At 39.3% G+C, this 22934-nt stretch overlaps 1 protein-coding gene and 1 long non-coding RNA gene across 5 annotated transcripts in view; one reads left to right on the top strand and one right to left on the bottom strand.

The window, feature by feature from the left end:
- The window catches only part of LOC137223946 (uncharacterized), a 91135-nt gene extending 78946 nt beyond the window's left edge, over window positions 1-12189 (top strand). Inside the window, exon 3 of the long non-coding RNA XR_010943153.1 lies at window positions 12050-12189. This is a non-coding gene — a long non-coding RNA (uncharacterized lncRNA). The remainder of the gene's footprint in view (window positions 1-12049) is intronic.
- The window catches only part of EDNRA (endothelin receptor type A), a 62042-nt gene that overhangs the window by 15133 nt on the left and 23975 nt on the right, over window positions 1-22934 (bottom strand). For 3 of the 4 annotated variants that reach the window (XM_067736731.1, XM_067736730.1, XM_067736729.1), the window contains exon 3: window positions 12074-12201. In XM_067736731.1, coding sequence (XP_067592832.1) covers window positions 12074-12201 — 128 coding nt within the window. Of the gene's footprint in view, window positions 1-11457; window positions 11595-12073; window positions 12202-22934 lie in introns of all 4 variants that reach the window. The other variant, XR_010943152.1, reaches the window with a different exon arrangement.

The following is a 22934-nucleotide window of genomic DNA, read 5'->3' on the forward strand; positions in this document are numbered from 1 at the left end:
AAGCTACCCATAGCCACCAAAATGAGCCCCTATCATTTATAGTTAGTGTTCTGTCTCAGTACAACTAAAACGTACACCTGTGAAAACACAACTCCTAGGAATTATGCTACCTGTTCTTCACTGTAGATTATAAACTATAGTTTTGGTATGCACGATGATGCCACGTGGCATATATACAGCACACTTTGCTGGAGAAATGTTTTGCAAAAGATTTTTAGGATAAATAAGATTGGTGTACAATAAGAATCTCTGAAAAAGTCCAGATTAGTTCAGAATGGAATAAAATACAGCTATGCAAACAGACCAAGAAAATCCTTTTACAATGTAGCCAACACTGCATTTGAAAATTTATGGTTATTGCCAGTGGGATGAAGACTGCTATATATTCTGCTTTCTATTTCTGTTTACTTTTCTTTGCTGCCTTATTAGACTGGCAGCCTGATGTCCAGTAAAAGCTAAGAGGAACGGAGACAGAATGTCTATATCCCAAGGCTGTCCATAAGTTATATCTGTTTCTTCTCCCCTCCTCTTATCAGGAAAGGTGATGTAAATAAAACACTTTATCTCTTAAGAGAGAAAGCCAGATTTCTTAGGCAGGATTGGAGATAGAAGGTGGTTTAGTAAGAAAATGTGATCTACACGTTCTAATGATAAATATATTCACAGACCAGCTTCATTTTGTAATGTGCCCATGAATTCCCAGAATATGACATATCTATAATCCAGTGTGAATTCAACATTTAAAAATAAATAGAAGTAATTTTTAGTGCCTAGTTGAGCAAATGATTCATAATCAGTCTGCTCCTTCATTAACCCACATGACTGAGAATTAGAATATTTCCCATTTGTAATCACACTGATCTTAATAACATCTCCATGAGATGAGAAAACAACCATAAGAGCGATTAGAAACACTCACGTGTGATGCTGGAGGTGCAGAAAGGTGTGGAAAATAAGAAATACTGGATGTTCCCAAAATGATTTCTATTTGGGTGATAATGACACAACAGATCATACACAATATGTTCTCCTTACTAGGTGTGATTATGAAGAGCCTGCCAACAAAAACTATTCCGGAAATAATCCCTCCTCTTTAAAATGCTTTCTTCACTTGGCATTGACCACATTCTGCTAGTTTTCCTCCCGCTGATGGGATTGGCCACTCCATCTCATCTCCTTGGCTGGATCATGCCCATGCCTCAGATTCTTAGTGTTGGATTTCTCCTTAGTCCTCGCACCTCTTTTCTTTTCTATCTACACCCTCTCTCTTTGTGATCTCATCTAGTCTCATGGCTTTAGTATCATTTAAACTCTCTATATGCTGATAATTAATTCTCAAATTTATAACTCTAGCCTAGAGCCTCACCTCTAACTCTAGATTTGTATATCCACCTGCCTACTTGAGGTTTCCACTCGGATATCTAATAGGCACTGAAACTCACCCAAACCAGACTCCTGGTCTTCTTCCTTGCCCCCTTCCTTGCCTTCTCTCTAGTCGTTACCATCTCAGGCCCAGAACTTTGAAGTTAGCCTTCCCTCCTCTTTTTCTCTTCCACCACACATCCAATTCTTTAGCAAACCTTGCAACCTCTTCCTTCAAAACGTATCCAGATGCAACCACTTCTCACCATCTCGCCAGTTACCACCTGCCTGGATTATTGTAATAGCTTCCTAACTGGTCTCCCTGTGTCCACTTCGCCCTCCTGCAGTTTGCCCTGAACACAGCAACCGGGGTGAGCCTGTTAAAATGTAAGCCAATCATGTCACCCCTCTGCTCAGATCCCCCAGTGGGCTCCCACCCCAGTGGGAATGCCTACAGGTGTCCTCAGAGCTGCCTCCTCACTTCCTTCAGATCTTTACGCAATGGTGTCTTTTCACAGAGGCCTTCCCTGAATACCCTATTTAAAACTGCCAGATTCCCCTCCAGATGTACCCTGTCCCACTCAGCCTGATTATTTTTCTCCATAGCACTTACTACTATGGGACCAATCAAATATGTTACTTATTTATTTTGTTTATGTTCTATGTCCACCTCTCCCTTTTGAATATAAGCTCCATAGGGCAGACATCTTGCATGTTGGTCACAAGACCTACAACGATAGGTGCTGAATAAATATCTGTTGAATTAAGAATATTTCTTTGTTCGTTTCCTTACCATGCATTTGTCTTTATTGGCCAAAGCCAATATACATTCCAAAGAGTTTCTTATTTTTCAAGCCAGCCCTGAATTAGGCAACAGATAAAGAGCTAATACTTTCAGAATCCTAGAACACAATAATTTAAAACCAAGCAGGACCTCTGGGCTGAAATTTCTCCCTTTGTGTTCTCTTTGGGAACCTGAGGAGGGGTGTGTCACCAAGTCCTCTGCCTGGTCTCCAGTGAATGTGGGGCGCCTGGGCCAGGGCTCTGGTCTGCCAAGTCCCAGGGGAGTCTTTTCCCATGACACCACCGTGAACTCTGTCATGTGACATGCCAAAATACAAGAATAAATTACATGTTTTGTTTATGTAAAGATGTTTGTTACTGTATGTGTCTATAAATAGATTTTTACATGTTTTCAAGGCTAGAGGCATTAAATGCATGTCTTTCAATCTTTAAGGTATGATCTGGGAAACTCATTAAACTGAAAATAAATATTATTGAATGTACTTTAAAACAGTGTAAAAGAAAACTTCAATTCAAAAGATCACTTCAGCAAAATCTATTTTCATTTCTTCTTATTCTTTGCCCATTTCTATTCTCATAAGTGTAGTTTGAATATAATTATATTATAATCTTGTCAGTTACAATTTTGTTTTTGGCTTTATTTGCTTTTCATGTTTCTACATAGGCATGGCATTTATTAATTTCAAGGCTACCCAGTATAACAAGATATTGATACAATTTACCTAAATCTTCCTCCTATGATCACATCATTTCTAGTGTTTCAAGGTTGTGAATAACATGCCTATAAATATGTTTGCACGTACAGATTTTTTTTTCTTTTTGAATGATTTTCCTGGGTTAATTATCTTGAGTGAGATTACTAAATCAAGGGAATGCAAAAGTAGCTTAAGTACCTTTAAAAAATGTTTCTCCTAAGTGCCTGTCAATGCTTGCCTTCATTAAAATTTATTTTTCTTCAGTTTTGCCACTTCCATAAGGTAAAGTGGCACTCATATCTTTATGTCTGCATATCTTTTTATTTTATTTTATTTTGCGGTACGCGGGCCTCTCACTATTGTGGCCTCTCCCGCTGCGGAGCACAGCCTCCGGACGCGCAGGCTCAGCGGCCATGGCTCACGGGCCCAGCCGCTCCGCGGCATGTGGGATCTTCCCAAACCGGGGCACGAACCCGTGTCCCCTGCATCGGCAGGCGGACTCTCAACCACTGCGCCACCAGGGAAGCCCTGCACATCTTTAATTGAGAAAACGTGACCCTTTGTAATGTTTGTTTATGATTCGTGTCTCCTATGTGTTAGGCAGACCAATTGCCATACAGAGGTTTGGGAGCAAAATGCCAGCATGAAGAACTTTATAGAGAAGCCAGGTGAAGTGGATTAAAAGATAGCTGCAGGAAGGAAACCATAAACAAGACGAAAAGACAACCCTCAGAATGGGAGAAACTATCTGTAGACGAAGCAACTGACAAAGGATTAATCTCCCAAATATACAAATAGCTCATGAAGCTCAATATCAAAAAAACAAACAACCCAATCCAAAAGTGGGCAGAAGACCTAAATAGACATTTCTCCAAAGAAGATATACAGACTGCCAACAAACACATGAAAGGATGCTCAACATCAGTAATCATGAGAGAAATGCAAATCAAAACTACAATGAGATACCACCTCACACTGCTCAGAATGGCCATCATCACAAAACCTACAAACAGTAAATGCTGGAGAGGGTGTGGAGTAAAGGGAACCCTCTTGCACTGTTGGTAGGAATGTAAATTGATACAGCCACTATGGAGAACAGTATGGAGGTTCCTTAAAAAACTACAAATAGAACTACCATACGACCCAGCAATCCCACTACTGGGCATATACCCTGAGAAAACCATAATTCAAAAAGAGTCATGTACCACAGTGTTCATTGCAGCTCTATTTACAATAGCCAGGACATGGAAGCAACCTAAGTGTCCATCGACAGATGAATGGATAAAGAAGATGTGGCATATATATATACAATGGAATATTACTCAGCCATAAAAAGAAACGAAATTGAGATATTTGTAGTGAGGTGGATGGACCTAGAGTCTGTCCTACAGAGTCAAGTAAGTCAGAAAGAGAAAAACAAATACCATATGCTAACACATATATATGGAATCTAAGAAGAAAAAAAAAAGGTCATGAAGAACCTAGGAGTAAGACGGGAATAAAGACACAAACCTACTAGAGCATGGACTTGAGGATATGGGGAGGGGGAAGGGTAAGCTGGGACAAAGTGAGAGAGTGGCATGGACATATATACACTACCAAATGTAAAATAGATAGCTAGTGGGAAGCAGCTGCATAGCACAGGGAGATCAGCTCGGTGCTTTGTGTCCACCTAGGGGGGTGGGTTAGGGAGGGTAGGAGGGAGATGCTAGAGGGAGGAGATTTGGGGATATATGTATATGTATAGCTGATTCACTTTGTTATGCAGCAGCAACTAACACAACATTGTAAAGCAATTATACTTCAATAAAGATGTTAAAAAAAAATAAAAGATAGCTGCAGAGAATGAAATAATGCCATTTGCAGCAACATGGATGGACCTAGAGACTACTAAGTGAAGTAAGTCAGAGAAAGACAAATATCATATGATATCATTTATATGTGGAATCTAAAAAAAATGATACTAATGAATTTATTTACAAAACAGAGACAGACTCACAGACATAGAAAACATATTTATGGTTACCAAAGGGGAAAGGGGGGGAGGGGATAATTTAGGAGTTTGGGATTAGCAGATACAAACTACTATACATAAAGTATATAAACAACAAGGTCCTACTGTAGAGCACAGGGAACTATATTCAATATCTTGTAATAACCTATAATGGAAAAGAATCTGAAAAAGAATATATATTTATATATGTATAACTGAATCACCTTGCTCTACACCAGAAACTAACACAACATTATAAATCAACTATACTTCAGCAACAAAAAAAGAAAAATTAATAATAATAAAAAAGAAAGATAGCTGCAGATATTTGGACATTTCTTCAGTTGGGTCCTTCATCTGGGCTGGCCTGTGGCTCCTTTGACCAGCTGGGCACAGCTGGAACGATGCTTTGTCAGTTTCATGCCTGGCCTCTGAATGGAGCAGCAGGTTCCACCCTGGAGCCCTGAGCCCGCTGGAGGGGTGTTGGACAGCCCTGGACTTCATGGAGAGGGAGATGGGCTCCGCTGAGCTCAGGTGTCCAGCTGTTCTTGCCAAGGGGCCAGTCATGTGAGTCTTGGACCCATGAAGCAAGCTCAGTGGCCAACTGAAATCCACCGTGAGACCGCAGTCGAAGTAACAAGGAGCGGAAGAACTGCCCAAATCCCTGACCCACAACATGGTCAGATAATAAGTAAATGGTGGTTGTTCTAAACCACTAAGTTTGGGGGTAGTTTGTTATCAAGGAAAAATGAGGTAGCAAGATTAACCAGTCACCTGATCTTGACAATAGAAATAAAAGAACGAATAACTATGTGCGACAGGGAACAGACCCCCAAATGAGATCCCAAGTTGCCCTACACCCAGCGTGAAAGGAAAATCATAGCACCAGGAGAATAAGGAGAAACCAAGCCCGAGTCTAAGTAAAAATGAAGTTTTTTAGAAAATCACTTCCATGCTTTCTTGAGTTAGGATAAACCTTTGAGAAGATCATAGAGACCACTAAGCAATTACTTGAAATGAGGGATGAAGAACTGGCTTTGAGTTTGAGGCAAATCAAAGTGCGTTAGTAATGGATCCTTACAACTTTCCCAGGTATCTAATTACACATCATCTGGAGTAGTTGTTAAGAGTTATATCTTTTTTACAGCCTCTTTCCCTAGGCAACTTTTAAGTACAATCTGGAACTGTACCCAGACCTTTTTTACTGGTCTGACCCCCATCATTTTCTGCTTTAAACATGACTGTTAACCTTACAAGGAATAGCATTGAATTCCTCTTCCCAATCCCTGCCGCTTCTTTTTTTCCCCCTGAAACAAACTCAGAGTAACTTGTAAAGCTTGTCACTTATGGCAGGTAAGAATACCTATTTGCACTATTGGTAATGGCTGGTTATTCTTGTTTTGTTGGGAAAAATTCATTCATTTTAGAAGTATACTGCTTTAGCATTAGACAAAACTATTTCACTGCTAAAGCTTGGATAGAGGTCAAAATTTGTTTCTAAATTTCCCCAGTCTTTTTCTGAAATTCCTGTTTTATCTTATTCTTAAGTAACTAATGATGTGAAATAAAAATAAATAATAGATTTGAGGAAGAATTAGTGAAAAGCTTTAATAAGACAAGTCCATAGTTGAAATGAACAATGGGAAGTCATCCCATTCTGGTACAAGGGATGCCTTGTAACCTTATTCAGATTAAAAGCCTGGAGTAAGGAAGCTAGACTTTTTCTTTGATCCTAAAGTATTAGTATTCACTGAGCAATCAATGAAGTAATGGAGAAATTGTATAAAACTTGGATGAATAGTTATGTTCATTATTTTCCCTCAAAAACAACAACTCTGAAATGAGACGTAATCATCATATTTAAAAAACAAAACCAAAGAAATCACGGGAACTCTTCCTGGGCCGTAATTTGATTCAGCTCATAGAATGAAAGCAGGGATTCCCAAGTTGCAAATTGATTCATAACAGGTTCCAATTTCCCTCTTTTTACTCCTTGTTTTTTTTGTTTTTTTAAATAAAGGCATTTTCTTATTTTTAGAAGAATATAATGCAACTGAATCAAGATTGAAAGCAAATTGTATCTTATCTTCAGAAATCAAGTGTGAATGATTCATTCTCTAGTGTGAAAGCTTTTGAAATAGAAATGTCAAAATAGATTCCCTACATACCGGTCCCAAAGTTGAGAGTCAGTACCAAATGAAATGTAAAAATAATAAAGAAAGGACCCAGGGAACAAAGGACGGTGAGTTGATTACCCAGAAAAAACCTCCTGGATTCAGGCAGATTTTTGCGAAAGTAGAATTTTAAAACAGTTCTTCTCGTTGATCTAAAACTGAGGTTAAGTCTTAATGAAATAAATGCTTGACATTCTTTTTTCTTTCTTTCTTTTTTCAAACCAAGAACATTTCATGTGCTACATAACTGACAGCTTGTGATTGAACAGTGAGTTAATTTTTCTCCATGCATGAGGTAGGGGAGGACATGGTGTGGGTGAGGTATTCCTATACCAGAAACAGGAATCTATGACCTAATCCCTCCATTTCCCCATCCCATCATCTCCCACCACCCCCTTCTCCCTGCCTAAAGGTAGGGTTTACACTGGGGAGATTGAAGCTCAGGAAAATCATCCTCTGAGGTTCCCCCAAGGGAGAAAGAGGCAGCAGAACAAGGTGAGCTAGAGAAGGAATGGAGGATGTTGATGATTTAGCTGGCTGGGGAATCCAACTGCCTGAACACTTCCCTGTGCACTTCTTTCTCCCTGGTTCCCAGGTCATTGTCTTCACAACCATGGAAACTCCTAAAGAACAGCAGCCGGGCCTGATTCTTCATGTCTGTACCTCATACCCTTCTTGCCAAGTCTCTCTGTTGAACTATATTATGAATTATGCTTCTCAATCTAGGGATAATTCATGATACAGTATATCACTGAGGAATAAGTGCCCTAAAGTATTTTTCAATCAAGAAAAAAATTTATTAAATAGATTCATACGAACTACAAAAGGGACCACTATAACATGGCACATAACACTACTCAGAGCATACACTCTAATTTTTGTAACAAGAAAATATATTGCAGGGATGAAAAGTTGCCTATATTTCTTATCAAACCAAGCAAATTCTTTCCTCTCCTTGGCCTCTCTTTTCATCAATGCCTCTCTTCTCAGAGGATTATACCCAGCTGCCTTAAAAAAGGTTTTACTATTTATAGGAGCCAAGCATCTTCCTTGTGTTCCTTCTCCTGTTTTTCATTCTTGTTTGTCATGGGCTGTTCTTGTCTGGGTTTGGTTAGATGTTTCCTCGGAGGTGCAGTTTTCTTAGAACACTGAGTGGCCCTTTCCTAAAACTCGTTATCATCCTATTTTTACCTAAACTTTGGGACAAAGTTTAATTTTTTAAATAAAATGCTGTTTTCCCAGATTTGATGGTGCTTTTGTAAAGGCAAGAGTAGGCATGGAAGTAACTCTGAGCTGGGCATGTACCTGTATTTCTCCACACACACACAGGCCTACATATGCTTACGTTTTAGAGCTACCCAGTCATAGGAAATTAGTGTTAATTTAAAATAAAGGTCATAGGAATGAGCTGGGCAGATGAGAAAAATAAAATGTAGGGAATAGCATGAAATAAATAAGGAAAATGGGTCACAGAAAATAAAATAAACTTTCATAAGTTTTTTTCTGCTTGCAGAAGAATGTTACATCTGTTACTCTATCCCTTGACATAACTAATACTAATATTTATCATATTCCTTTCAAGGAATTTTATATTCATATACTTATACATATAAATTGCATTTAACATCCCTATCCATTTCCCTAATACAAGGCTGCTTTCAACTTTTTCTTTAAATGATCTTGTAAAGCATGGGTTCACAACCCCTGGGCCACGGATGGGTACCAGCCCGTGGCCAATTAGGAAGAGGGCTGCACAGCAGGAGGTGAGTGGCGGGTGAGCGAGAAAAGCTTCATCTGTATTTACAGCCGCTCCCCATCGCTCGTATTACTGCCTGAGCTCCGCCTCCTGTCAGGTCAGCGGTGGCATTAGATTCTCATAGGAGTGCAAACCCTGCTGTGAACTGTGCATGTGAGGGATCTAGGTTGCACACTCCTTATGAGGATCTAATGCCTGATGATCTGAGGTGGAGCTGAGGGGGTGATGCTAGCGCTGGGGAGCAGCTGCAAATACAGATTATCATTAGCAGAGAGGTTTGACTGCACAGAGATCAATTGCTTGCAGACTCATATCAAAACCCTATCAGTGAGTGGCAAGTGAAAACAAGCCCAGGGCTTCCACTGATTCTGCATTATGGTGAGTTGTATAATTATTTCATTATATATTATAATGTAATAATAATAGAAATAAAATGCACAATAAATGTAATGCGCTTGAATCATCCCGAAACCAAATCCCCCCCACCCCGCCTCAGTCCATGGAAAAGTTGTCTTCCATGAAACCGGTCCCCGGTGCCAAAAAGGTTGGGGACTGCTGTTGTAAGGAACATCTTTGTACCTGACTTCTTTGTTCAAATTTTGGATCATTTCCATAGAATTGATCGTAAAAACTGTAATTACGGGGTCAGAAGGCAAAAACATTTGTAGGACTTTAGTTTCTGGAAGGGCTGTTCAATTCCCTACTACTGCCAGATTTTGAGAAACATGCTTTTTAATGAGAATTTCTTTGATAATATGAACATGATTCATATGTTAGTCATTTTAGTTTCTTCTTTGATGATTTTTATACTCATGCCCTTTTTATATGGAAGTAGTAAGATTTTAATTACTATTTGTATGGCTTCTTTAAATACCAAGAATATTAACATGTAGTTTTGCTGCAAATATTTTCCCTGGATTATTGCTTTATTTATTTGTTTTTTAATTTTATGAATGTTTGATATTCATGTTTTAAAATTTTATGTCCTGAAATGCATTTATAGTTTTATTCAGATTTTCTACCATCCACTTTAGGTTCAAAATGTCTTCCTTTTCTAGAGATCAAAAAGATATTGGTTTATTTTCTTCTATTGCTCTATGGTTTGAGTTTTTGCATGCTTGTGCATAGTGGTTAAGAACACATACTACTTTTGATTATGGCTCCAAAACTTAGTAGCCAATTGGCCTTGATTAAGCCCTTTCGACCTCAGCTTCCTCATCTGTAAAATGGGGATAATTATAGCACCATCACAGGTGTTGTTATAAGGATTAAATAAAATAATTTCTGGAAAGTATTTTTAACAGGGCCTGGTACATACTAATACTCAATAAATGGTAATAATTATAAATATTATTACTGATATATAGTACAAAATAAGACTTTAACATGTTTTTTTCCCCCAGATGGTACATAGCACTGTTTATTGATGAATCTTTCCTTTCCCCACTAAAGTGATTTCAGCCAATAATATGTTCTTGTACACTCTGACACCTGTTTCTGTTTTTCCCATTGATTTGCCAATGTGTTTATGTGTGTGTATCACATTGTTTCAAAACTGTAGCTTTATAACATTTAAGAATATCATATAGGAAGAATATGTGTATAGGAAACGTAATTCTTTTAAAAATTGTCATGATCATTTTCTTATTTCTTTTCCCCATATGGGTTTTAGAGTTATATTATAATTTAAAATTTTAATTGGATATTATAATGAAAATACCTAGCTACATCTCTAAATATACAACTCGATAAATACAGGTAGGAAAAATTTTTCATGTATTAGTAATGTAATAGATATAATTTAATGACTTTAATTTTTAGATAATACAATACTTTAGTTACAAGACAAAATGATATTATTGGGGTGCTAGGAGTGGGAACAACAGAATGAGAATTCATTAGTGAATAAAGTCCAGATTATAAATGCTTGCTCAATTTTTTAGGACATGGTCACAGTAGCATAATCTATTATCTGTCAAGTGAAAGTGATACAGTGGCCATCTATTGTATGTAAATATTTTTATGCAGCAGCCCTTAACATCTGATATGATGCAGAAGAAACCTATGTAGACCTCAGGTTTTCCTGGGAATCACTGTGAATCCTACTAATAGGTGATGAAATTATTTCTGATCTTTGTGTTTACCACTGCAGTGGTAGCATTTTTGTCAATAGCATTACTGCAATTTAAACTACTAATGGAATTTTTTGGTTTTAATTTCAGCAATAAATTTATTTTTAATAACACTACTAAACATTTTGTTTAGTGTTTCACAATTATTATAACCATAAATTTATAACAAGGATACCATTATAACTTTCTACTACCAATGGAATGAGTATTTTTATGTTTTAACAGTAACACTTTTGGTCCTGAAAATTAATTGTTAATGATAAATAATGAATATCTGTAAACACTAAAATGTTCTTTAAGAAAGTGGGACTTTTATTTCTATTTTGATGGGACTTAGGTGCTCTGATAAAGTGATTGTCAGAGTGTGAAAGGAAAAATGAAAACCTCTTCTAAATTGTAGGTAAACCACCTAAATAAGACATTAAACAGCATTTGCAAAGGATTATTTTCAATATAGAAAAGCACCACAAAACGTGTTATAGAGTTCCTAACTTCATTTTTTATAATTCCTGCTATGAAAATTAGAAGGTATAGAAAATACCTTCTAGAAGTTCATGGAATTCAGAAGGACTTCTTTCTTGACGCCTTGACATCCATGTTTGAGAAGAATTCTGGAAAGACTCTGAGATACTTGATGGTTTTTTTCAGAGTTGGATCAAGGGGTGCTTCTGTTGTCCTCTTTTTAAAAATTAGGAAGCATTTCAGGTATTCAGAAAAGCATAGATTAGAACATAATTCTGAGTACTCACCACTCAGTTCAACTAATCAAGCATTAGAAACACAATTGAACAGTATCTTCTTTTTTCTAATGAGAAATCTACCATTGAAAATACAGAATGTGGATGTCCTAGAATTTCCTTTTCCAACATTCATTCCATCTAACATGTTCCTTTTTCCTTCGTTGCCATAAGGATGTCAAATGGATATAGTTGGTGAAATGCTCTCGGTACAAGTTGCCTGAACCAAAGATGGCTGGTAATCAACAACTGTGGAAAGCAATTCTAAACAGTAGAGCAAGATCGCTAGTATTTTCATTGCTGGGAACTAATGAACAACTGTCTTGAACACCAATTCTCAAGGCTCCTCGAGTTCTCTTCTTTCTGACAAAACTGCTTTTCTCAACCCAACAACAGAGTAAAGGGAAAGAACCACGTTACCTGTCAACGCTGAGAGCGCAGAGATTGAGGACGGTGATCCCCACTGAGGACTTCTGCAAAAAGGGGAACAACTTGCAGAGAAATACGCCAAAGTCATTGTGATCAAAAGGCCAGCGCCCAGCCAGCAGCTGAAAAAAGGAAAGAGCATGGTAAGAAATGGCAGAGCCAGCATAGGATACGCGGACACTTATATTTCTAATTAGGCTTCCAAACTTCTAAATTGTATCGTTCACTATGCTTTTCAGTTAGTGTGGTAGCAATAGACTATGATCATCTTTTTTTTTCCATATTTTAAAGCCTCAGCAATTTTTAAAATCCTGAACAATGTGAAGAGTGGTAAATATCATAACAAGAGATGAGACTTTGATCTTATAGGAAGTAGTCGTGCCGCCTGATTTTCAAAGAGGAGCAAAATTTGGGGGTTTGCACGACGGCTTAACTGAGAAGCGGGCAGTCATCTCTGATCAAGTCTTACTAAATCATGAGTGAAATGAATCATTTTCAGCTAGTGGCATTGGGAGATTATATTATCTCCTGAGAAGCAGCCAAAGCTCTGAATAAGATGTTCTGGAGAATACTGGGAAAGTGAAGTGGTTTAGAATGCACTGGCCTTGCCAGCTGGTTAACAGCTAAAGCCACTTGAAACTCACCTTTTCCTCCATGCTTAACTTGCTGCCCTGCTTCAGCAGGTGTGACACCAGTGGCCTATCTTTATTTAGGCTCAGATTTTCCTCTATCATACAAGAAAATGTGGTTACTGTGACCCGTTTGTAGCATTCGCAGGGACATCTATTCTTCCATGTTGACAATTTGAAATTTTTGCTCCAGGGAGAGGGTGATGACCCTCTAGTGGCTGTGGTGAGTAGCAGGAACATAAATCCTCTGTGAATTGCTGATATCTAATTAGAGATATCTAATTAGGTATCGTACTAGAAGCATGGCCTTAAATAATAGCTCAGCTACCTAAAAGGAGGAAGCCTCTGCTGAATATCTATGATGCCTTTTCACGAGTAAAAATGGTATTGATGTCCTTTCTTATGTTTGCTTAGTGACTCAGAATTTAAATGTACTCCACTCAATAGGAGATAATACTGTACTAACTTGACAAACTTCTTTTTTTTGCAGAGTACCTATCGCCATAGTAACTCTAAGTTGACCTTCCAATTTCGTTCTACTATTTCTAAAAGAGTAGGTTTAATTTCATGGTTGGCGTGGCCATTCATATAAGTCCATGGAAAGAGGATAGGAAACTATTACCCGAGAAATACAAAATCAGAACTAATGCATTTTGTGAGTTTAGTAACATAGGGCTATCTATAATTCTATTTTTTATGGCTAAGATCCTGTTTGATTTAATTTCTGATGTTCTCTCTTTTTGGTTTTCAAACATATTTCCCTTCTTCTGAGTAGTTTTCTAAAAGACCTTTTCCTTCAATCCAGCCCTACTGCTGGTCTCTTCTTCCTCTCACTCTAACTGGTCTTGGTTGGTGTCTTCTCAGAATTTCCATAAATACCTTTGTCCAAAGACAAGCAGTAGGCTCTTCACAGAAATACTGCCCTAAACTCTGACAGTTCTCACGAAGCTAAAAAATAATTATACCATTGCTGATTGCTAGTTATGAATGCCTGATGCAAGTAAACACATAAAACATTATTTCTGAGATGAATCACCCCCTAAAAAGAAAACCTGAAAATTACTTTTTACACAGTGGGAGTTTAGTATTTTGTCCCAGAACTGTAATTCTCCACTAAAGACTAGAGAGATGTAATTAAAATGGGTAAGGATTGTTATAAGTTTTGGAACAGTTGAATTGTTATGGTTGGTTCATTCCCAGAGACAGACGATCCTGAAATCTACGTGGATGGATTTCCCAATTCACACATCCAACAATGAGGGAAAAGAAAAGAATGTTTCTGGCTTAACAGGGGAGACTCTGAAATCCTGTGCAGGTCTAAGTAACAAGTGCTAAGAAAAATGATCTGGGAGAACCCACAACAGAGCATGTATTGTTTCAGGCCCTTCCAATCTCAATTGAAATATTTTTTTTTTCATGCTTGCTTAAACTTTTAATTAGGATTAGGTATAAAGGAAGCACCCAAGAGAAAGATATCATGGAGTTGGTGAGCACCAAATAGATCGCAGAATTGTCTTTCTTGGACACAAATAGGTGTTTGGTTATTTTTGTTGTTCTTTTTTTTTTTTTCTTCTTTGCCAGCATTGATTCTTCCTGGGAATTACTGACAAAGGAGAATGAAAGAAATCATTGGAAAAAAATTTTAGGTACAATCACAGTGTAGACATCCCTGACGTATATCCACTTCATTCTCAAGGGATATATGGATAGTAACTGTTCGCATGCTGCCAGCAGGAAATTAGGGTCCTACCTGCAGGCAACTTCTCTTTCTGGTTAAAGCTGGCTTCCTCAAAGAGGCCCTGCTTAACTACCCAATCTCAAGTAGGACCTGCTTGTTAACCTCTTTAATGGAACCAGTATTGGAGTAATCTTAGATTCAAAGACTCCTTTCAGCCCACTCTGTCTTAGCAAGAAAACATATACAAAAGGAAGACATCAAAGAGACATAGAGTATAGCTCACCTATTTTTCTCTTATTTAGAAGAGGCATTTTGGAGCTTATGAAGGACTATGGGAAATGTATCCTTTCTGTTATTTACTAGCGTTTAAAATGGAAAATAGAATATTTAAAATGGTAAAAGTTAAGCTGTATAAAAACTTGTATAATGAAAAGTTAAGTCTCCCTTCTATTCAAGACCCCTTAATTCCCTGCCCAAAGGCAACCACTGTTAATTATAAATTGTGTTTTCTTCTGGAAAACTCCCTATGTACATAAATCCTGTTTTTTTTTTTTAAAGTCAAAACATTATGGAAATAATACCTTCCAGCAGTCTTTTATGATTTTGTTTCCTAGAGCAGACTTCTGGGAAGCAGTTCTATTGCCTAATTAAAATGTTTTGATTTTTTAAAAGCACGTTGAGGAAAACCACTTAGACTAGAATAGGAAAAGATAAAGAACTGCTTAGCATAAAGAGACCATGGTAGAAGAACTAGTTGAATTCATTATTGTTAACAAGCTAATATCAATTCAATGAAAGAAAAACCAAACCATTCTGACAAACTAACAAGTCGGATTGGTTCAAGGGTAAATCTGGCACCTTGGAGCAGTCATAGCTTATTTTTGCCATGAGAGGATCTGTGCTTTTATGTAACCCTCATATTTATAACTGCCAAGGGCATCACACAGTACCTCGTATGTAGTAGGTGTTGAACAAATTAATGATTTCAACTCACTAATTCAGGGAAATATTTTCACATTTTGAAATTCGATAGCACCAATTTTCCACAGAAAACACATTCATCTTATAATTTACTTTCTATTTAAAAGTCATTTAAAAGTATCTGAAAGTAGTATTTCCACTCTTTATGTTGAAACAAACAATGTACCGTTCAACTAGTTGTTGGAGGAGGTGGGAGAGTACCATTCTGTTGAAAAGTCCACGGTAAAGAGGGGTTGCCAAACACTTGCTTGGAGAGCCCTCCCTTTGTGCTGAGACCGTCCAGCTTGATAAGAGCCACAGAGCAGGCACCTGAAGATGACGCCCGTCCTATGGTCCAATCGGGTTCTCAAGTGGACCACAGAGGAACAGCACAGGGCAATCTAGGCAGCAGAGGGTCATCTGCTGAGCATGGATTTTGCTTTAGGACTTTTCTTAGGGGAATTTTCTGCAGCTGAAACATAATTAAAGTCCTGATCTCCACCTGAAAACGAAAGCACTACTAAATGGCACAAATGAATGGAGAAATTCTGTATTTGTGTGGCTGATTCGGATTGTGGAAAAATCAACATAAAATTGACAGGCTGCGTTTTTTAACCTGTCGAAACAGATTTACCTAAGGACTTCTACCACATGATCCACCAATAGGCACCCTGTTTTTAGAATGACTAGATTCAAAAGCAGGATGTCTGGCCACTACTATATTTGGTATAAAGCAATTTCTACTTAGTTGTGATCTTTTATTGATGGTATGTACAACGTACCTGCTTATGTCAGCTTTCTGGAACATACCTGACCACCAGAAAGTAAGCAAAAATGTAAGGCGCCAAATGGTTGCTGTGAAATGTATGCCCTGAAGTTCACGTCCTTGACTTACGGGTGAACGGTCTGAGTCTTCCCCGCAGGTTGATTTGTTTTTACTTTACACCCATTTTTACTGTTCTTTTTAAGTGGTTCTGTTATTTGTGCATTGCACATCCAAAGCTACTCATTAATACGAACCCGCCTGAGTAATGGTTCTCAGCCTTGGCTGTACATTAGAATGATTGAGGGAGCTTTTAAAAATACCAATGCCCAGGCCATGCCCCTAGATGACTGCTCTTCATTGTGGGGTGCTTTGTCTCCCAGGGAACATTTGGCAACGTCTGGAGACATTTTTCGTTATTACAAATTGTTGGGAGGCTACTAACATCTGGTAGGTAGAGGCCAGGGATGCTGTTAAATATCTTGCAATGCACAGGCCAGGCCCTCTAATGAACAGTTATCTAGCCCAAAATGTCAGTAGCGCTGAGGTTAAAAACCCTGTCCTAGGGCTTCCCTGGTGGCGCAGTGGTTGACAGTCCGCCTGCCGATGCAGGGGACACGGGTTCGTGCCCCGGACCGGGAAGATCCCACATGCCGTGGAGCGGCTGCGCCTGTGAGCCATGGCCGCTGAGCCTGCGCGTCTGGAGCCTGTGCTCCACAACGGGAGAGGCCACAACAGTGAGAGGCCCGCGTACCGCAAAAAACCCCCAAAACAACAACAACAACAAACCTGTCCTAGGCCAATTAAATCAGGATCTCTGGAGTTGGGACACAAGCCCGGAAGTTTTTAAAGCTTCCAGGTGATTCCAGTGTACAGCCAAGGTTGAGAATCACTGCTTTAGCACACTTGTTTTCAAGCTTCAGCAGGTCCAGCATCATCTGGAGGGCCTATTAAACCACACTGCTCCACGCCCCCCGCCCCCGCCCCACCGAGTTCCTGATTCAGTAGGTCTGAGGTGGGGCCTGAGACTTTGCACTTGTTTTTTTTTTTTTCTTTGACTGCGTTGGGTCTTCACTGCTACACGCGGCGGCTACTCTTCGTTGCAGTGCGCGGGCTTCTCATCGCGGTGTCTTCTCTTGTTGCGGAGCACTGGCTCTAGGCACGCGGGCTTCAGTAGTTGTGGCTCGTGGGCTCAGTAGTTGTGTCTCGTGGGTTCTAGAGGGCAGGCCCAGTAGTTGTGGCACACGGGCTTAGTGGCTCCGCGGCATGTGGGATCTTCCCGGACCAGGGCTTGAACCCGTGTCCCCTGCATCTGCAGGCAGAGTCTTAACCACTGCGCCACCAGGGAAGCCCGTGGCTTTGCACTTCGAATGAGTTCCCAGGTGATGCGGATGCTGCTAGTCCACCAACCTCTGCTTTGAGAACCTCTGCTCTAGAGATGCCATGATCAGTAAAAAAATGATGGCTAGTTGACAGCCAGATAGTGCAGGATGAGCAGAAAATAGAATATAATGTAGACATGACTAAAAAATCATAATGGCTTGGGGCCGCGTAGCTTGCATGCCTCTCATGCTGATAGTGCCTAAAGCCATCAGTACAGAAAGGCAGGTGCCCTAACTGGTGTGCATGACTCTCATGTCCCAGGCCTAATGTCCCAGGCCTCACCAGCTTGGCATTATGAAATAAGGCTGTTCTTTCCTTAAAATCAACTTAGATTGTCATTTCGTAAGACTTAGGTTCAAATACAAGATTTATCTGTTAGCAACAGTGACCTGGGGTAAGCCACTTACCCATTGTTATGTCTCATTCCTGTATTTGTTAAATGGGGTGGCTCTCATACCTGCCACAACGGTATGATGACCAGCTGGGAGGCTCAAATGGGACAATGCTTACGAGAGAATCCACAAGCTGAGCGTACACTGCACAGACGTGCAGTGCTATAGTTTGTATAGCACTGTATAGTTTGTATAGCAGTGAACTGCTATAGTTTGTAATTATAAACTGAAATGTACCAATTATTCATGACCATGAAGAAAAGGATAATATAAATGAATTTACCCCCTCTTTTTATCCATTCCAGATGCTAATGCCATTACTTGGATATTATCTTTGTTATTGTCATGGCATCTTCATAATGCGATAAGTAGAACCAGCGGTGCATTTTTCTTTGTGCTAATTTTCTTTCTAGCCCATCTGGTGAGGATGAGGGCTTCTTCTCCTTCCCTTCATCCCACCCCACCCATCTCAGGAAGGAATAAGGGATTTATGAACATAGTCTGTAATAGCTGGAACCCTCAAAGTAAATAACATGTTCTCTTCCCCTCAACGTGGATTATTGTTGGGTCACTTGAAGCTGGACATGACGGACCAGGTACCAGTCTTCAGAAAGTGGGGTTCTGAGGTTTTCTTTCTTTCTGGGGCAGGGGCTGGGATGTAGAAGTTGGTACATAGTCGAATCACCAGTAAAGATGTTCTACATCTCCCAACAGTACAGACTGGGATGGTAATAAAGCCTGCGGTGCCCAGGACAGGCCTTCCATGAGAACATGTTTTCTGGCTGTTGCAAATCTCAAATTGGTTACAATAAAATAAATCACTTTGCATGACTGAGAATGAATTTTGCCTTTCCCTTATGCTTTAATTGCTTCCGGATTGAGGCAGAGTTTTCACAGAAATCAAATCAAATAAATAGAACAAAACCCGTGGCTTCCACCCTAGCCATACACTTTTTCCTTTGACAGGTTCCTCCTGCCTCCCGACCAGCCCAAGAATTTGGAAAGCATGACGTCCTTAGAGCAGAGCAGACACTCCACAGATGTTCTCGACTCTGGGTGCCCTCCGTGACCTGGGGGGATGGAGAAGCACTCCTTTTGATGAAAGCAAGTGGCTTGGTGTAGCAAAGAGCGTGGGCCCTGAAGCTCGACTTCCTGGGTTGGACTGAATCCCAGCTCTGCTATGTTTCACACCGTGTGACCTTGGCATGTTGGTTATCCTCGCTGCTTCTCAGTTTCCTCCTCTAGAAAATGGAAATGGTGATGGCAGCTACCTCACAGGGTTACTGTGTGTAACAGAAGAGACAATCCATAGAAAGCAGTTAGCAGAAGTAAGTATCTGGAAGTGTGAGCTATTTGCACGGCCTGTGGTTATCAGTCTCTACTTTCTGTCTGTTTTTTCCAGTGAGATTGTGAAGGACGGTCAGCCAGGTTACCAGGTACAGGGGGGTGGCAGACCCCACAGGTACAAAGGGCCCCATTCACAAGGAAATGACTACCCAGAAGATGAACAGGTGTGACGGTCCCTAAAGGAGCTGCAAGCAACATTCTGTGGGAACTCAGCCAAAGAAGGCTCCGGAACCCGGAGGCCTTGTACCCTACATGACTTACGCGAGTGAACTGTGCCTCAATGAAAACTGGAGATGAAAACTATGCCATATGGTTGACGGGAGTGTGAAATGAATTAATCCAGGCAAAGCCCTTAGAACAGGGCCTGACCCATCTCAGGCTGTGAATGTTAGTTCCTGTAAGAGATGGGTTTTGAGGAACTGCTCCAGCTACTCTGCACTTAGATTAGAAAACTTGAGGTTGTTGCTACTACCCACTATTCATCTATTTCACCATTGAATATTCAGTGTTTCGGTGTTGGCTGAGGTCTTAACTTTTTAGAATCTGAAATACATAGATGTTAATAACAACCAGGTGAAGGAGAGAAAAAAAAAGGGGAAAAATACTTTTAATTTTTTAAAAATTTATTTATTATTTATTTTTGGCTGCGTTGGGTCTTTGTTGCTGCGCATGGGCTTTCTTTAGTTGTGGCGAGCGGGGGCTCCTCTTTGTTGTGGTGTGCAAGCTTCTCATTGCAGTGGCTTCTCTTGTTGCGGAGCACGGGCTCTAGGCGAGCGGGCTCAGTAGCTGTGGCTCGCCGGCTCTAGAGCACAGGCTCAGTAGTTGTGGCATGTAGGCTCAGTAGTTGTGGCGCACGGGCTTAGTTGCTCCGCGGCATGTGGGATCTTCCCGGACCAGGGCTTGAATCCGTGTTCCCTGCATTGGCAGGCAGATTCTTAACCTCTGCACCACCAGGGAAGTCCTGAAAAAATACTTTCTAAAACCAAGTTCCAAACCCAGGAAGGTTATTTCCTTAGAGGAAAGATGGTTCACCCAAGATATGGGCTTATTATCCCCAAGAATGTCAGTCACCTGAAGGCTGGGAATGAAAAGAAATATCTCTGATAAAGCTGCTGTAAGGATGCCAATCTAGAATCAAGGGATTTATGACTTCTACTTTTTTGGTATGCCTAAAACCAAAGGATCATTGGATGGAGAAGAATTAATTGTTTTTCAAAAAAAAAGTTAGAAGCACTCAGTATCAAAATTGTATAGGTTAGTGCCAAATGTGTGTGTCAGTATTTTAGGATTTAATTCATAATGGAGAGAAGAGTTACACTGGAAAGAATGAACCCGGCTTTTCCTGGATGGAGAAAAGACAGTTAATTATAGAAAATAAGTGCTCTGACCTGGACACACAATAAGACCCAAAACCTATTGAAAAAACGTTACTGTTTATTTTAATCAGCACTCTCTATGGTAGTACATGCTAGTGCTTATTTAAAAGAAACATGCAGGCGAAAACAAGCAGAACAAAACAAAACAAAAAACAAACTGGTAATGATTTCCACATGTAGATTTAGGTAGTAGCCCCAAAGCACTTATCAGGAAGGTGGTAATAAGTAGAAAAAAGCAAAAGCCAACGGCATATTTGAAAGCATGCTGCCTATATAATGATGTAATGTGTGAAATCTTAAGAACTGAGGTTAGTTCTTCATTGTAAAGTATGTCATGTGGTCACAATTATCCTGTGTTGATGGAAACGATGACCCAACTAAGATACGGTATGCGGCATGAAGAAAATGATACCATATGTGTCTTTTGGGGAAAAAAGAACACTATTGATGCTGAAGCTGATGTGTTACAGTAAATAAGGTTGAGGTGATTTTGAATATTTAATAACAAATTCATTAGGAAATAAGACAATTTGCAATAGCTGAGGTATAAAGTGAATTAGGAAGACCTGCTCAAGATGGCTGAGTTACCAGTCATGTAATGATGCTTCACATAAGAATGACGTGCATGTAAACAGTTCACCCACTAAAGTTTCAGAAGAGGGAAGGATGTAATATACTGCAGGGAAGTTAGAAATTCTGGCTTCCAGCTCTAGCCCTGTCAGAAATCTTCGGGCTTTGCCTTCCTCCTCTGCCATATAATCTCGTTCTGGCCCAACATTTCTTATCTCTAAATTCTCTGCCAGCTCTTAAATTGCACGATTTTTTTTTTTCATATCAGAACTCCAGTCTGCAGCTGGTTTCACTGAAACTATTAGCAACTCCATTTATCCCTAAACTCGCTTAACCTCAATCCCTCCCTTCATTTTATATGAATAATTTTGTCTTCCCAATTTCTCTTTTATTCTTCCCAACTATGAGTATTTTAGTCCTTTTTGCCTTTCTTTTTTCTACCCAATAGGATGAAGGATGTCAGCACCTGTGGAATCGCACAGGTGAAGTCTTGAGACTATTTATTTACCTCGAATGTATGAACAGTATTTTATTCCTCTCCAGGGAGAAGCTAAGATATACGGAAAATTTGCCCAGTGAGCTATAAGCACCATACTGTAAACCCGGACTATAAGTAAAATGCAGGAGAAAACAGTAGGTAAGTGGCTATTTTAAGCTTCCAGTCAAGGGTCTGTTATAAATCATAGTGTAAAATTAAGAATTAAAAGATTTGAAAATGAGTTTGATCCTACTTTGTCTTATTTCCAGTCATTCGGAAATGAGATAACATTAAATTGTATAAGTCAAGAATAACAGATTTTAACCTAGTTTTACTTCTCAGTCTTGATATTCGACACATACTGTATCTCCATTATAAGTATTTTGTTTATTTTTAGTGCTACCTAGAACAGAAAACATACAAATTTGGGGGCTAATGTAATTAGCCTACTAATTAGCTGGGCTTCCTTTCCTAGACACTTGAGTACTGAGAGAGACTTGTACCATTTCCTTGAGATTAGGGCCAATGTTCTATTTCCTTTTCATCTCTCTCAGAACACCTGGTACATTGTTTTACATGCAGCAATTGTCTAAGGAATATTGACTGCCATGAAAATCAGTGACTTAAGCAAATGTTATTAAGACAAGTTTGGTAAACAACATTTATCTTAGATATGAAAAATTACAGCATTTTAGACTTTGGACAGGTGCTTAGGGACCATCTAGATCAGTGGTTCTCTAAGTGTTGCCTGAGGACCCCTGGAGATCCCTTTTCACAGTTCAGGAGAACCTTTCATAGGACCTGCAAGGTCAAGATAACACTGAGATGATTGCCTTTTCTACTGGTTGACATTTGCATTATTGGTGCAAACTGTTCTAAGAGTCACTGCATTCTTCGCCATCACACACTAGCTGTGGAAAAAAGTTGATGCTGCAAGTATAATGGTGAGGACTTCAGCAAGGTCATAGGCTACCACAGCAATATACAAACATTGGTTGCATTTGTATATACTAGAAATGAAAAATGAAATTGAGACAATTCCATTCAAAATAGCATCAAAAAAAGAATAAAATACTTAGGAATAAATTTAACTAAAGAAGTATAAGACATGTTTGCTGAAAGCTACCAAATACTGGAGAAATCAAAGACCTAAATAAATGTTTTTGCATTGGAAGGATGAGCATTGTTAAGATGGCAATTTTCTCTAAGTTCATCCAAAGAGTCAATACAATTCCTAGGTAAATTCAAGGAAATTAGCAAGTTGATCTTAAAATTTATA

This window comes from Pseudorca crassidens, chromosome 4 (assembly GCF_039906515.1).
Source record: "Pseudorca crassidens isolate mPseCra1 chromosome 4, mPseCra1.hap1, whole genome shotgun sequence".
Lineage (NCBI taxonomy): Eukaryota > Metazoa > Chordata > Mammalia > Artiodactyla > Delphinidae > Pseudorca > Pseudorca crassidens.